Source organism: Anser anser, assembly GCF_964211835.1.
Source record: "Anser anser genome assembly, chromosome: 15".
NCBI lineage: Eukaryota > Metazoa > Chordata > Aves > Anseriformes > Anatidae > Anser > Anser anser.
Window position 1 is genome coordinate 17,147,091 of NC_139736.1, and position 16,062 is coordinate 17,163,152.

The following is a 16,062-nucleotide window of genomic DNA, read 5'->3' on the forward strand; positions in this document are numbered from 1 at the left end:
CCCATGTCTCCAGACCCCAGGAACAGCACTGTTCCTTCATGGAGCCATGGGCAGTAGTGAAGCAAAAATTGCTCTGCTCTTCTAGGTGAGGTTTTCCAGGTTTCTCCTCACCAGCCACTTCTCGCTCCTTTGAGTAATTCTGCAGCACGGGTGAGAGCAGGCTTTGGCATAGCTGGCTGTAAAAACTGTGTGGTAACAGATGGGTGAGTGTCAGCCACCGCAGGTCCCTGAAGTGCACCGAGCAGTGCTGTGTGATGCTAAACAGTAGTGCTGACAGGCTGCTGAAAACAGGGGACCCACAGTATTGCTTAGCTGTATGGATAGATTGCTTTTACAAGCAGCCAAAGGCACCACAAACCAAGATGCTGATATGATTTGTGCCTGTAAATGTTTTTAGCCAGCTAGACAACATCTCCTGTGATCTAGTAAAATGTTGTGTATCATAAAGGATGCCTGTGGGCAGTTGGCTTGGGATTCCACCTGCTGGATTTGGCCAAGCTGCTGTTGCTCCCCGTCCGTGGGCCAGTCCTGTGGGTGCTGCTTCTTGTCTGCCCTTCAGCCAGGACGTCTGGTGGAGCTCTGCAGCCAGCCCTTCCTGATCTCAGAGCGGTGGGACTGGGAACACCCCCTGGGGCCAATGGGGCAGCAGCAGTATTGCTAATGCCACTTATGGGTTAGGATCACTGAGATTTAGGGAATGCTGATGCTGCAGGAGAGTGGCCCAGAGGACAGAGGCCACAACAAAACATTGAACAATACTGCAACTAATGGAGATAATGCAAAAACCACGGCAGCATGGAGCTCAGTTTTGGCTGTAAAACACATACCGAAATTCTTGGTTAACATTTAATGAACTCATTGTATGGGCTGAAGTCACAGCAGCATCTGCAGCACGGGGGTACCACAAACCGCCTGGCCATGGGGCAGGATTAGGGCAACCGCGGAGCCCTTCCCAGAGGCACGGCGGTGCCGGTGTGTTTGGCTCCCTGTGCCTGCCTGAGTGCAGGCAAACGGACACTGCAGATACAAATGAAACTTCTGATCCCATTTTCATGTTTACCTTGCTTTCCTGTACGGTGTGTTTGTAAATGCTTGCTAGTTGAACGCAGCCTGTACTAGGCAGGAACATGAGGGGTCACGTACACATTCCTGGCATGGATTCAGGGCTGAGACAGTTATAGGTGGAGCTGGCTGAGATAGCTGCAAGTACGAGTTTCACAGACTTCTCTCAGAACATTGCCTGCAGGGCACAGATGCGATATGAAGGGATGAACACTCCTCTCTCTTGCGTGTTTGTAGTAACATGACTGTGTTTGTTTCTGAAGCCCAGTTTTTAAAATAATGTTGCCTCTTCCTCCCACAGCACCTTAACTTACAGCATGGAAGCTGAAGTGCCTCGGTGTGCAGCCCGAGCCCACCTGGATCAGGTGCCTTTGTGATGAATGCCTTTCCTTCTTGTGTACTAAGGCAAAGCACCAAACACAGATGCACAGGCTGCAAGCGGCATTTTGCAGGGCTCCTTGCAGGACGGCTGTGATCTCAGCCGTCGGCAGCATGCAGGGTGGCTCCTGTGACTATAACTTTGAAGCCCAGTGCATCAGCCCGTGCCACTCAGTGCCCCATGGTTTCACTGAAGCCCCCTACTCTTGCTGTGCCAGCTCTGCTTGGCTGTGAAATCAGCAACTGCAATGGGCTTGTAGGGGCTGGAGAGTAGGGACCTGCTGTCACTCAGTGCCCCAAAACTTTCCTGACCTCGCTTTGCTCCATGCCCTCTGACCTAGAGATTATTTTTACCACTGTCTTTTGTTTGCATAAAGCCTCGTTTTCTTGTGCTGAATTTTCTTGTGAATATTTCACAACACTAAGAAATTTCCCACCAGAAGACAACCTCTGCCTTGTTTATTTAGACATTTCCCTCCTTTTTTTTTCCACTTTAAAAATCCCATTCAATATTGTTGGCTTCAGTGACAGTAATATAACAGCAAATGCCTTAAATAATAATAATAATAATAATTTAGAAAACTGATAGGGACTCTTATTTGTATAGCGTAGACCAGCCTTATATAAAATACTCCAGGGTATTTTATATAAGCTTGAATTTCTTTGCATTGGCAACCAATAAAGGACTGCCTTGGTGTTTATAAATCATCAGAGAACATCCAAACAAAAGTTTAAACTACTGTGTTGTCCCCTCTACATATTTGTCTGATAGAGATACAGGAATGTTATCTGCGTTTTTGAAAATAAAAATCTAAGGGATCAAAGGACATCATAGGAAGAGTGGGTAAACATTCACGGATTTCAGTTGAAAAATAACAAGAGCTGTAAAGTCCAAATAGTTAGGAGGGTCTTTCCTTCATCTAATAACATTCAGACCAGTCTGACCTGTCTTATTCTCCTGACTAAGTTTTAATAGAAGGTTTGTTTTATAGCATGGTTTTCAGCAGGCCTGAGGCCAGAGAACAGATCTGAACTGGTAACGCACGTAATAAGAAGGCAGTGGTGGTTTTATGCCTTGAGGAAATACAGCAAGCATGTTCTTACATGCTGTGGGATCATAACGCACGGATACTGAAATTTCTACCATTCCTTAACACTTCAAAGCAATGTGCAGTAGAAGAAAGATCTGCTGTTTTGCGTTGTCTATAAATTTATTTTTTTTTGTTGTACGGTAAAGCATTTATCTATTTGTCCCTTGGTAATTTATCTTTCATTGTTGGAATTGGTTGTAACTTTACTGTAAGAATTGAGTCCCTTGGTTTAAAAAAGAAGTCTGTAATAATTTACTTCGGGTGTGTTTCCTTTTTGTAAGAAAGGATTTAAGGGGAAAAAATGCAGAAAGCTGAAAATTTAATGGTAGTTGGACTACTGCTTTGGCGTAGGGATCCAGAGTCATCTGCTTCTGCTTTTGTTTGTCACCGGTGTATCTGCTTTTAGTGTGCTGCAGCTCTCGTGTTCTGAGTAACCTCTTTTATACGAGGTGTTGACCTCTCACAATGATGAAGAAAATTAGTCCAAAACCACAGGGTATAGCAACAATTGTGTGCCATGGCTGCTTGTGGGTTAAAAAATCGATCACCTAGCAGAAAACTTTATCAGGATTGAAGGCGACAAATTTCAAATCTCATCCCTGCTGAGCACAGTTTAGATGTGTGCCCTTTCCCATTATTTCCAAAAGCTAAAAGGATTTGGGTCATATTAGAGAAATCTGTGATCATTATGCGTTCAATTCATGCCTGTTATTTCTAGGGGGAAAAATCCCAGAGAATCGTTTTTGGTCTGTAGACCTGTTGTGCCCACTATCCTACCCTGGGGCCCACAGTGTCTGTAGCCATTGATTTTCCTAGGGAACTTGCAGATTCTGACCACTTGTGAATGTGAAAATTATTATCGTGTGTTTTGATTAATGATAATAATGTTATCATCATCATCATTGGGCGCATGCAAAGTGTGAAGCACAGATCTGCTGGGGCTCCTATGTGTTACTCCTGTGTATTACTTAAGTGCTGGATCTGTCTCAAAGAAGGTACAGCACATATTCTGAAGAAGAACCTGGAAAATCATGTTGAAGAACGAGCTCCAGTTCTACCAATAAAAACTGATCTGACAAGGAGAGAGAGTAAAAGGGGAGGGTTCCCCAAGTTCTTATAACTTGATGACACCCACCTCCATTCTTGTGGGGAAAAGAAGAGACTTTATATCTAAGAAATAGACAGAAATTGTTTTGTTTTGTTAGCACTACCACCAGGAGTGAGTTAATTTTTCCTTATGTTTAATTTCAGAGGTTTAACGTGAGATATCCAGGTTGCGGATTGTTTTATTTCCATGTTTCAAGGAACAAAATTCTGAAGATCAGATTCTGAAAAGAAACAAAACAAATAGTTGGATGACAGCCCTGGACTTCAGGAGGACAGACTGTGACCTCTTCGGGAATCCAGCGGTGGTATGGCCATGAAGAGAAGGGGGATCATCGAGGTCTTACTGAGTTGTTTTTTTTTTCCCCAATCTTATCGATTCCTCTGAGTTCAAGAATTGTCCATTAAAATGTGCAGGAAATCAGGAAATAGATCAAAGGTTGCGGGAGGCCTGTACACATGAATAAAGAGTTGCTGACAAAACTCAGGCCAAAAAAAAAAAACCCACAACATATAAGAAGTGGAAATACTGTCAAGTCACACAGGATGAGTACAGAGTCAATGTCCAAGCATGCAGGGATGGTTAGGAAAACCCAAATCCACCTGCAGCTGAATCTTGCAAGGCACATGAAGAACTACAAGAAGGGAGCTACAAGTATATGAGCAACAAAAGGAAAACTAGAGAAGGCTTCCCACATTGTCCTCCCTAGTGAAACAAAAATACAGTTATATGTATATGTTTCCATAATGTTATGGAAAAATGCAATCGTACAACTGTATTACCAAACTGTAATTTGTATTTGAATGTAATTTCCAAAGTCAGCACTTGTCTCCATAGTTAATATTCCTTCTTTGTCTCCTGTTGTTCACACCTTAACATCCTGTGCTGAAAACGCATGCCAAATCTTACATGATGAGTAGTTCTACTGGAAAGACTTGTCATATGAGCACCGTCACGTATATTGACTAGGGACACCATCTGTAAGTTCTGAGGGGCAGGGAACACTAGCTACGCATGACACATTTTACTTCCTTGATGTGATTTCATAAAATAAGAGGAATAAACTACTGGTAGATCTGGGTAAAATGAGCTATCTTCGCTACAATCAGTAATTGTTTGTGCTGAAATGGGATTATCACTAGTGAAGATACTTAGATCCATTGTTCTCTTACTCTGGAGGTTGAGTCCCTAAACTTTTATGAGCTATAGTTTAGATAATGTTAGGAAATAGCTTGTCTGGAACTAAAATTATCTCATTGTTTGAAACAGGCAGGGACAGGTGTTGGTCTTTTCTGCATTGGTTTATTTGCTATAAAAACAGATCTTATCTTTCAAGTTTTATGGATCTGCTCATTAGATTTGTGGGTTTATACATGGAAATACAGTAGATCTGGCTTCTTGAGGTCTGTGGTTGCATGTGAGTACGTTAAGGATCCTGTTCATACGGAGAGAGATCTACAAAAAAAAAAAAAAAGACAAAAGGATGTTTATATTTATATATGTTTATATGTTTAAGAGATTAAGAGATTCTCAGGTTTATCTGGGTGAGTATCTTTATGCTTATTAGAAATGTGTTTCCTATGACGTATTCCCTTCATAGCTTGTGTTAACTGCATTCTGGATGCCTTGTGAATTCGTTTACACAGTAAATCAGTGGCAGAACAAGATGACAATCCAGGTTTTCTGCCTTATCCATCTACCCAGACTTCTAAGAAGCAAATACTGACTTATCTCTCCATCCTCTAAAATTTGGTAGCTGAGTTCCAGAGTTCCAGTCTTTTTGAATTATATAGCTTTATAGCCTAGACCTATGGAAGTTTCCCCCTTTTCTTAGATAGTCTAAAGGAAACTGTTTACTTTTACAAAGAGGCCATACATTATCAGCAAACTTAAATATGCTGCATGTATGGGTATCATTAATGAAAGATGTGAACATTTTCTTCACTAAGGTTTTTCCACTAGGTTGATATATAGTATACTAGGATATTATATAAATAATATGTAAATATATTAATATATATATATAATATGCTAGGTTAATAAATAATAATTTCAGGTAGTTAAGGAAGAAAATGATTGTCTATTCTGTTCTTATTTTTGCAGTACTCAGTTTATTCTTGTCGATGGTCGCTGAATCTCAGAACTACTGTTCTCATGCAGAACGTAGACCCATGGTTTTACTCAGTCACTCCTAGGAGGAGTTTGCACTGTTCAAACAAGTTCAGTGTTTGCACTGACTATAAAGTGAGCACTCCACCCAAAAGCAGAGCTGTGATCTTGGAGAGAACATGACCGAAGAAAGGCACAGGAAGGAGCTGGAATTTCTGATGTTCCGAGCCATGGCTCAACCCCAGCATCTCTGTCCCTAAGCCCCCAGATTTACAAATTCAGGGCTTTGATTCAGGCCCACTTGTCAGTCATGTTGCCTGCTTGCAGGAAAAGATTTTTTCTTTTTTCTTTTTCTGTCAAAAAGCGTTATAAGAATTCAACTCTCTTAAACTTCTGCTATATGCTTCTTAACTGGGTTCTTGGCATAAGGAGGGGAGAAACTATTTCTAGAATAGCTGTGTGAACTGGGAAAGCCTCCAACTTCTAGAAATGTATTTAAAGACTTGAGGTTGATCCAAATTTCCAAATAATTTTTACTCTTCTGCTTGGTCAGCTGTCAGTATTTGATAAATAGGGTGGGCCTATTGTCAATATTTAACAGCTCAACACAAATATTATTCTTCCTACATTGTAAGAATAATATAAGAAATGCAAATCAAACACCTACACTTCGGTGGTAACAGAAGAAAGTGATAAAACCTTCCTTGCTGCCTTACAAAGGCATACAGAGGGAGGAAAATGTTACCAGTGGTAACAGTCTTCCTGCTGAGAAACAAAACACAGCCAGATTCCTTGTTCCTCCTACCTAAAGGCTTGTCCCAAGGGGGGGTCTGCATTTGAAGTTTGTTGTTAAGCGTTTCCGAGTAAGAAACAGTAAGATATGACTTAATTCAAACCAGATTACCAGTGAAGTCTTCTGTAAGAGTCCCTCCTGCACACAGTGGCCACTTGGGCTGCTCTGCAGTCATGTATTGCAATATAACCACAAGTTGTGTATCTGGAAACTTCCCCCGTATTTGGGGGAATTCCTCTCAGGGAGTTGGAGACAGTGTGCACTATCCATAATCAAGTTACAGGAATTACCCTAATTTAGAAAATCAAGGTGCAGTGCAGTCAACGTGAGATGAGTTTAATGAGTACCAGAGTAGGCACAGATGTCACTTACCAAATGTGTATTCCAAAATGTTTTTCTGGGATTTTACATATGTACAAATATTTCACTGTGTAAATAGTTTGACACAATTAGCAGGAGATGCAACTTTTTCTTTTTTTTTTCTTTTTTTTTTTTTTTTTAAACTGAAGGAATGAAATTGATTGTGAAACAGCTCAGCCACAGCCACACTCAGTGAAAACTGAGGTTAACTTGCAAGGAAGTATCAGCACCACTGGGCTCAGTGATCCTCAGCAATGTTCCTTTTATTGGGAGCTGGATTAAGCCACCACCCACGCAAAACAAAAGGTAAGGAACACAGCCAGTTTGTTCAGGAGATGTTCAAATCTAGCATTGTTTCAGATTTGGCCTTGGTCCAGCGTAAAATGTGTTTTGTGTGTTCCTAGAGCTGTTCTGTAAAGGGGGACCTAAGGGAGCAGGAAACAGCTCAGTTACTACAATTGTGCTTTGCTGGTTATGCTGTACTACGTGGGTGTGAGTAAACCCAGTAGAGAAACACAAATAGCAGTAAAACATTTTTATTCCGTTTTGTCCAAAAGTCAGACTGCTTTAGCATGAGTTAAAACTAGTTCTTCCTCAAATCCGTTACAGCACTATCAGTGTTTCAGCCTTCACCTGGAAAAGTCTGATCTCAAAGCCCATTCTTCCAACTTCTTTCCACTACACTGAGTAGTGCTCTGTTGAGATCTAGGAAGCTGAGAGATCTTGACTTACAGACTGAAGGACAATTTCAGTGCAGTCATTGTAGGTACATCATATTCTGTATGCTGGTTCCATTCCCCCTTCTTTGTCTTAACTTTCTCACTGGTGATGATGGAGCAATGGTATTGTCATTGTTCATGAAGTCCTTTGAGATCTACTGCTGTATACTACACATTTCTATAAAGTTAAGACCTTTAGACATCTTTCATGAATAGTTCATGTAAATACACAATATTTTCCTTATGCTTAAAGGTATGAAAGATCAAATTAAAGAAAAAAAAAGTAGGGATGAAAAGATTCTCTCTCAGTGAATACACGCTACATGTGCACCTGAAGTTGTTGCACTGAAATTGTCCTTCAACTTCTACAAATCAAGCTTGTTTGACGTCCTCTAATTCTAAACAAACACAAAATTTATCACTGCTAGACAGGAGGAGAGTCGAAGGACAGGGTAAGCATTTAAACACAACTTTACCATACAAGGATTGAAACACAAACGGCACAATATGCCAGACAGTTAAATCCTGTATTGTACTTACTCCATTGAGAAGTACTACAGCATGTTTGTCTATTGCTTTCTCTACCTAGTAACTCACAAATGTCCTGTAATATTTGTATGGTTATTTTAGCATGCTCTGATTCTGTTAGAACAAGCCCACTAATTCTACACCATAGTGCAGCTTCAGCTGAGACTACACAGTTGTTCAAAGGAGAAAAGCACAGTATTGATTTGGGTTAGTTTATTTCTATTGGATTTTGTTATTTGGGAGAAAAAAAAAGTTATCTTCAGAAAATCTTTGCAACTTTTATATTGTGTGCGAAAGATATCAAAGTTTCCTGCTCAAGTGTAGCCAATGAGGCGTGGGGTACTGGGGAAGGTTTTGCGCATGTCCATACACTTCTTGTCAATGAAGAAGGAGTTTGCCTTCACAGAAATGTCATGTTCCAGCTTCGATTTGTTGGCGAGCAGCATCTGCAGAGTATCACGGGCTTCTTGCAGACGTTTCTTTAAGGTCTGTAAGGTGTCATCTATAGTGTAAACTTCAGTGACAAGCCTGAAAAAAAAGAAGGGGACAGGTTGCTCACATAACTTTAGCAGTCCCTCACCACGTTCCTTTTTTGACAGTGGACAGATTTTGAGGCAGAATTTGAACAGCCTTCTTGGACTGAATTAATACGAAACCTATTTGTCAAACTAGTTTGTATAGCACCTGTAAGTGTGATTTCTTGCCTGCATTGACCTGCAATAGCACATGAAGCCACTCTGCATTTTATCTGATACCTCCTCGCTTGCAGGCTACTTGTGTAGCCTCTCTAGGGCTAGCATGGCCAGGCTGAACGCTTAACGTATAGTTCTGAAGTATATGTTTGGGATGGATATTACTGGACTCTGTGTAGTTTGTGACAGCTCAAACCCGTGCAGCACGTGTGCTAAACGATCTAGATTTGGTGGAGGAGCATGTTAATAAGAACAAGAATTACTTATCAGAACAACCACTGAAAGCAGAGCTCTGAAATCAAGATTTTCTGTGAGCTGATATTAGCCACATTTCTTCCAGTGGCCTATCAACACAGATGTGGCAAAGCTTCTTGTGTAGTCACTGAGTTGATAAACTCTCTTTAATGCTGTCAACTTTGTTTATTATCTAATGTTCTATTAAATGAGCAAAGCACCACAGCCTATTAAAAAAAAAAAAAAAAAAGATTTTTCCAGAATCAGCTGTAACTTGTTTTGGGACAGTCCCAGTTGCTTTAGCACAGAACAGCACAGAAAAACTAGACTTTATTAATTTGTTTTCTGTCTAATCCCTTCACTACAAAGTTGGCAGCACACACAGAGAACAAGTGCCAACATCAGCACTTCCTTTTTAAAAAGCAGCAAACTCAGATAACATTTACATGTTACAAAGAAGTGGTTCATTTGATGTTTTCTTTCTCTATTGCAATTGAACTATTAGGCTGAATCGTTGTGCTTTAAACAAGAGAAATACACTTAAATTATTTAAAAGTAAAAAATAAAATCCTTAAAAAGTGAATTAGCAAAAGGTTTTGCTTTCTCAGATAGGAACTTCTCTAAGAAAAACTATTTTATTTGAGATGTGAGCTCAGCCAAAAACTGTGATAGAAAAAAAAGCGTCCATGTTTCAAATACTCTCTGTCAGAATTTCCATCACTAATTGCGGTTATGATGAACATAACATACAAAGATTTGGATCAACTAAAGCATCCAAAATAATTTGGCCTGTACTGGGGAGCTGTGGCATAACAAAATTCACATGTGTCGGAGGAAGGAGAATAGGATACACTAATTATCTGTCACTATAGCTATGTCTAGTAAACAGCATACTTGTATAAAAATTGTTGTTGAAATATTAGAAATCATATCAGGCTGTTGGCAAATTTGTGTGTACAATAAGCCTAAAATACCTCTGAATACCTGCACAACTGCTTCTGAAGTTTTTATGTAACCTGTAAGCTGGTTGGAGTTGGAATGATTCAGAACGCCTACATATATATTCAAGAATTTCACGTTTATGTCTTTTCACTCTAGTTTAAGAAAATATTCAAAGACATTCTGATTTACAGTAATTTCAGATGAGGCTTGTGAACTCTTTCAGACAGGACCCTTTGGAATGTCAACAGCATCACTGGCAATTGTGGGAAGAAGGAGGAATAATGTGACTTTGCTTCAGCACACTTTTGATCCCAGTTTGGACAAGTTTTGTATCTTGGATATGTGCAGTCCTGCTGAATAGATTGATATCAATCATAATGCTGCAGACATTTTCGTGGAAGAGATCGTCAGGGGGAAGTAGGGAGAGAACAAGACTCAGTGAGTAAAGACTGAAATTGTATTATTTAAGGCCATCTTGGTGGTGGTGGCGGTGTTTTTATTTTTTTTTTCTTGTTGTTAAATAAAATGCTGACACTAGTTTATTTCCATACCTAATTGATGGTGCAGCAGTAACTGAAGTTGTGACTGATCTGCTCCCAGAGTAAAGGTAAGTGCTGAATTTATGCTATAGTGCTTAGATCATAAGTTTGGTTTTTTTTCACAGCTGAATTCCTGCATCTAGAACAGGCGTGATTTGTGTGATATAAAAAGACATAAATAAAACTACCCAAACGGATATAAAAGACTTCATATCCAAAACAATGGTTTATGAGAATGGATTTGGAAAGCAGAGCATTAAGTTGAAGGAATCTAATATGTGGATACACCGAAGGAAATGTCAAGATCTGATTAAGGAGTTATGAAGCTGAAAAAAATAGATATTGCATTCTACAATTTATGGGCTAAGGAGATGGACGAAAAAGTGAAAAGATGCCAGTACAATAAACTATAATTCACTGTCATTTCCTTGTTTGAATAGAAGCTTTTTGAGCTGATAAAACATGTTTAGGAACAGTAATATAAATACTCAGTTTAAACGTTACGTACTTTATTAATCTTATTGTATGTGAACCTGTTGTATGCAGTAGGATTTCGGTAGAGACAAATGCCAAAAGGGATCAGCTTCCTACTTTCTGGAAAAATATGCAAAAATTCTCATACTGGACTGCAAAATTTACTCCATCTATGGGAGGAACCCTGCAGCAGTATTTCGTGAGAAAACCCCCACAGAATATTTTGAAGACAGTACTTTAAATAAGATGTACTTGATAGGGTTCTCTTGCACGCTAATGTGTTCCAAATGGATTGGGAGGGAGGGAGATAACCGGGATTAAATTTCAGAAGACCCTTCCTTCATTAGGGAAGGATGACCAGTGTCTTGGACACCTTCTTGTATATCCAGGAGGACACAATACACACTGTTCAATGGACTATAGCACAAGGATCACCAAGCTGATGCCAACATATGTTGGAAAGGCCCTACAGCTACATGACCAAAATGCATGCTAGATGAGCTAACATGTCCAGAGATGATACTGGAATCACCATATGCTTGGATAAAAGTACTGAAAATGAGTTCAGACAGTAAGGGTTGCTGCCTCATTCTTATTTGCAACTAACTTTTAAAGGAGCTTGACCATTAGATAACTTCTGTATCAAGACAGAATTTTGTCTGGGAAAACATGTTTCTAAAATAAGGTATTTCCTGAATTGAAATCTTGGTGTTTCATCCTGAATGGAATTAAAATCATTTAATAAATCCCACTCGGGCATGAGACCAAAACCCCAAACATATGAACCACCAACAAGCAAATGGACTCCAAAGTGTCCTCGGAAAGGGTCTCTGAAGGCACACGCACTTAACATTTGGCCCATTACTTCAATGTAGATACTTGGATTTTAGTTTGTTTTTGCAGAGTTTATATTGTCACATAATGAATACAATTCTAATCCTGTTGAATTAATTCATTGTTGTTAAATTTCTCTTTCTTGAGTAGCTGACTGAGGAAGGGATGGGGTGGTCTGGCCTCTACTTACTGGTACTGAGGTGCATCACGGCAGAGCTCTATATTGGGTCGTTTAGTTCTCGTCTCCAGGCGTGTCTGAGCCACTTTCAGAGGGTACTCCTTTGCCATTATGGATCTCTCCAATAGCATGATCATATCTTCTGTCTGGAAGATTTCTTGAAGTACCTGAACAAAGCAGAACATTTTTGTAAGCCTCATGTGCATATGAAACCATAACTCCCCCCTGCTTTAGACACTCCTATTGGACCTGCTTCGATTCTGGCATGTCACTTCCCTTTAATTTAGGGGAGGAGACTGCTGTAACCTCACAGTAATCAGGTGTATCTGTATAATTTGTTGGCTTTATCTTGCCATTTTTTACAAAGGCTATACAGCAATCACAGTTCTTAGAAGAGCCAGAGGCCATTAAATGCCATTAAAGCATGTAATGATGTTGTTCCTGGAAAGCTGGATAGCAATACTGGGTGATATTTCTGCTAAGAAATGCACCATTGTTTGATGTTATAACATTAAGGAATTTTAAGGCAAACTGGAATATAAATATATAACAAGTAGAAGAGAAGCACTGAATTCTTGCAAAGGGGAAATTTCAGCTTTTTTTTTTGTGTAAAGCCATTTTCATAGAGGCAATGTTTATAGCTCTAAAGAGGCTCATTTCCATTTTTACTTCATTATCTACTTTTTCTCCTAAATAAAATAACTGCTGCTTGATCAGGGACTGTTTTGCAGCGTTAAAATTTCAACAAACTGCCACTTTCATTCAAACCTTCATTCAATTCTTATTTCCTTTTGCCTCATAAAAATTCAAAAGCCATCAAATACGTGCTCTCTGAAATTGTTTCATATTCCAAGTATTTTGAGGACATTTGCTGCAAGAATATATAAGCACAAGTAATATTTTCATACTGAAACTTCTGAAAGTTTTGAAAATCCTCTGGGAGCTTTAAAGGGAAGAACAGCTTGCTTTAAAAGCTTATTTTCTCTAAATGGGGAAGGTATGGAGTGAAACATCATCAAAAAGAGGCCCACAGAATTAGAATAGCATAGTTTTAGTTGCAGAATATATTATCATATACTTTATATCATTCCTCAGGATACTGTAACTGCTCTTTCCATTCTTTTCCATACTGATGGAAACACAAACTGCAAGGGGAAAGCTTATCTCAGTCATAAAAGGAGAGAGAGGGATGAAAACATATTCAGGTAACATTCCCTAGCCAATTGATTATTACATTACTTAAATTTACCACAGTTAATTACAGCCAACATAGTGAACAAGTTCAAGCTTTTCCTGTAGACAGGTTAAAATGGAAGAGAACAAATTGAACTGATGTCATTTCTCATCCAGTCTACTAAAATCAATGCAACTTGAATTTCAACAACCACTAAAAATGGCATAATGCTATTTGAGTTATGCTGCTGTTTAGATCTTGCCTATGTGCTAAGTTGTACTGTGTTAGCTAATGAGGTATGTAGTTTAAAAACACAATTAGTTCTTGCTGCTGAAAGGTTAGTTATAGACAAAACCCAAAGGGCTAAGGATGCCAGGAGCCTGCACCCCAGTCCAAATCCTTAAGAGCTTGTTGGTGATGTGTAGTGGGGCAAGACAAGAGACCTGGCTAGCACTGTGCAAACCAGTTCACCCTTTCCAGTAACGCCACTTTCCAATGGACCCTGAAGCGGCAGTCTATGAACGTGCCTGCTGTGATTTAAAGCCAGGTGAGTGTCTCCTCACTATACTCCTGAGCCCTTTGGGTCTCATTTGGGTTCTCACAGAGCAGGCTTGAGAGCATCTTCACCTGAAAGAAGCCTTTACTGTGTACAGACTGCTGGGGAAAAGTCTGGTTTGTTATGAAAGGAACACAGGACAGAAGAAAGCAAAGTTCAGAGTAGTAAATCTCTCCCTATAGTTTCATTCTGCACCAGGTCTTTCTTAATTAATCACTGTAAGCAAGCTGTGTTTTACAGGGAATATTTATGCAGGTAGGCCAGTGTGCTTTGGTGGCTTTTTACAGGAACTACTTATGGTAAGAGTGCATTGTTAGATATGTTGTTTTCTAACTTTTTTACAGTTCTACCAGTTACATACACACATTTCTGTAGTTAAAAAAAAAAAAAAGTTAACAAAGTTAGGTGTTTTCATTATGCAGAAAGTCCACATCTTTCCCTGAAAACACAAAGGCTTTGGTCTTCTGCTGCTTAGAAGCAAAATTAGAGTAGCTTGTGCTGTTGCCAGAACTTCACTATTTAGCAATTTGCTAAGAGAATCCTCTGTTTGCTCATTTGTACATGATGAAGGTGAGATCTGGCCCCCAGGTAGGCTGCTGGCAGTTAAAGGGATGTTGGGGAGCTCTTACAAGCTTGTCAGTCCTAACCTTTGTTCACACCTTTCACCTTCGTTGCCAACCAAAACATCAACCTGTGGGGACGTACCAAGGCTGCGAGGAAAGAACAGGCAGTGTGTTTAGAGGTCACCCTCTGCTGAGCCAGGGCCCTCCTTTCCTGTGTTTATCTTACAGCTTCTCTCACTGCCGTGGAGTTTCCCATGCTACGCCTTGCTACGTGCAGGGGGCTGAGTCCACTGTGCTGGTCTTCTGGTACCTGCAGTGAGGGTATTGCCTCTCACAGTCATTCTGCTTACAATTTATAGTAAATATCCTCCAATTTACAGTAAATTGTAAGTAGATTTTCTTTTTAATAATAAAGTGTAAATCAAAGTAAAAGCAATGGAACAAAGTCACACACATCACCTCAGCCTGGTAAGAACAGGACAAAATTATGTTTCAATTTAAGAAAGGATTGGGTGAATATTTGTTTTCTACCTATAATGACAGAGAGAGGGGATTTGTGTTCTCAGTCCTGATTGTGAATATGACCTCTGTGGTTCACACTTTGTCGGTGGTAACATTTTCTCTCTTCGGCATCAGGTGGAAATCCACTTTTGTGGAGGAAATCTATCAGTGAAACAGAGCAATTTAAGCAACCTGGAGCACTTCATTAGAAATGAACTGTCTGTGAAAGCAGCTCCGGCAGACCAATGTAGCAGTTTAGAAATGTGCTCATGTTATAGTAAGCATGTAATGTAGTCACTGTGCTGCTACCTTGTCTCATGACAGCATGAATCAAAATGCCCTTTATTCAGGGAGTGGAGTTAAGTTACAAGCTAGTGTGCGGGTAATTAATGCCAACTGTTCTGAGCAAGTTAAACAAGTGTAAGGAGATTGAAAGAACATTTTCTGATATATTTTTTTTTCTGCCCTCTCTCTCATAAGTATCTTGTGTGTATTCTACACATGGAAGGAAAACAGGAAGCCCTCAGAGGGGACTCAGCGTGTGCTCAGAAACACTAACTGCAGCAAACTCTGGAAGCAGTATCCACATTTATATAGAAGACCAGGGAAGAAATTTAGTAGTCTTCTGTATTTCAGGTAACAGTGCCACAAATCGTTATTTGGGCTATAGCAAACAATGGCAAGTGTATTAATACATGGTAGTGCTTCTGTTACGGCTTGGTGTCCTTTACTCTTGCCTTCCGCATGTGTGAAAAGGTAAATTACATTAAGATGTAGAAGGAACAAGCTGATTCTAGTACACACCATACTGAGCAAATTGCCCATGTATAATCTATTCTCAGTCCCTTAGGAGTGCCATTTTCAAGTTCATCTAGCAGAGAGAACTTTACAAGAGAGGATTTCTGAAGCCACACTTCTCTTGAATCCTCTTCTCATGCGTTCATGTGGCCATAGTGAAAATACAACCACCAAACCACAAACCCATGTATTTTGATTTCAGTAGTAATGTTTCAAGTGTGTGAATATTGGTATTCATCAAACATGAGATTTGTTTCTGTCCCTTTACAGCACTTACTGTGCTGTGAGTTTGCATCTGTCTGGACCTCGTTGCCCGCTGCACATGTAGAAAACACCTGGGTGTTATCTTAGTTATAGAGAGGCAGGAGATTGTGTAGTCCTTTCTTTTTAGAATACTAACACATAAAACTGGCATAGGACAAGAGTCTTCTT

The 16,062-nt window shown here is 39.8% G+C and overlaps 2 protein-coding genes across 5 annotated transcripts in view; one reads left to right on the top strand and one right to left on the bottom strand.

Moving 5' to 3' along the window:
• LOC310881924 (uncharacterized protein) overlaps nucleotides 1-7,184 on the top strand; it is a gene marked incomplete at its 5' end in the record, with an annotated part of 61,146 nt that extends 53,962 nt beyond the window's left edge. For 2 of the 3 annotated variants that reach the window (XR_014572688.1, XR_014572689.1), the window contains 2 exons: nucleotides 3,783-3,975; nucleotides 7,048-7,184. The remainder of the gene's footprint in view (nucleotides 1-3,782; nucleotides 3,976-7,047) is intronic. The other variant, XM_083799869.1, reaches the window with a different exon arrangement.
• Nucleotides 7,185-7,212: 28 nt separating this feature from the next.
• Nucleotides 7,213-16,062, bottom strand: part of TEKT5 (tektin 5) — a 34,400-nt gene continuing 25,550 nt past the window's right edge. For both annotated transcript variants that reach the window (XM_083799842.1, XM_083799841.1), the window contains 2 exons: nucleotides 12,051-12,205; nucleotides 7,213-8,673 (listed from right to left, as the gene is read on the bottom strand). In XM_083799842.1, coding sequence (XP_083655968.1) covers nucleotides 8,460-8,673; nucleotides 12,051-12,205 — 369 coding nt within the window. In that variant the 3' untranslated portion in view covers nucleotides 7,213-8,459. The remainder of the gene's footprint in view (nucleotides 8,674-12,050; nucleotides 12,206-16,062) is intronic.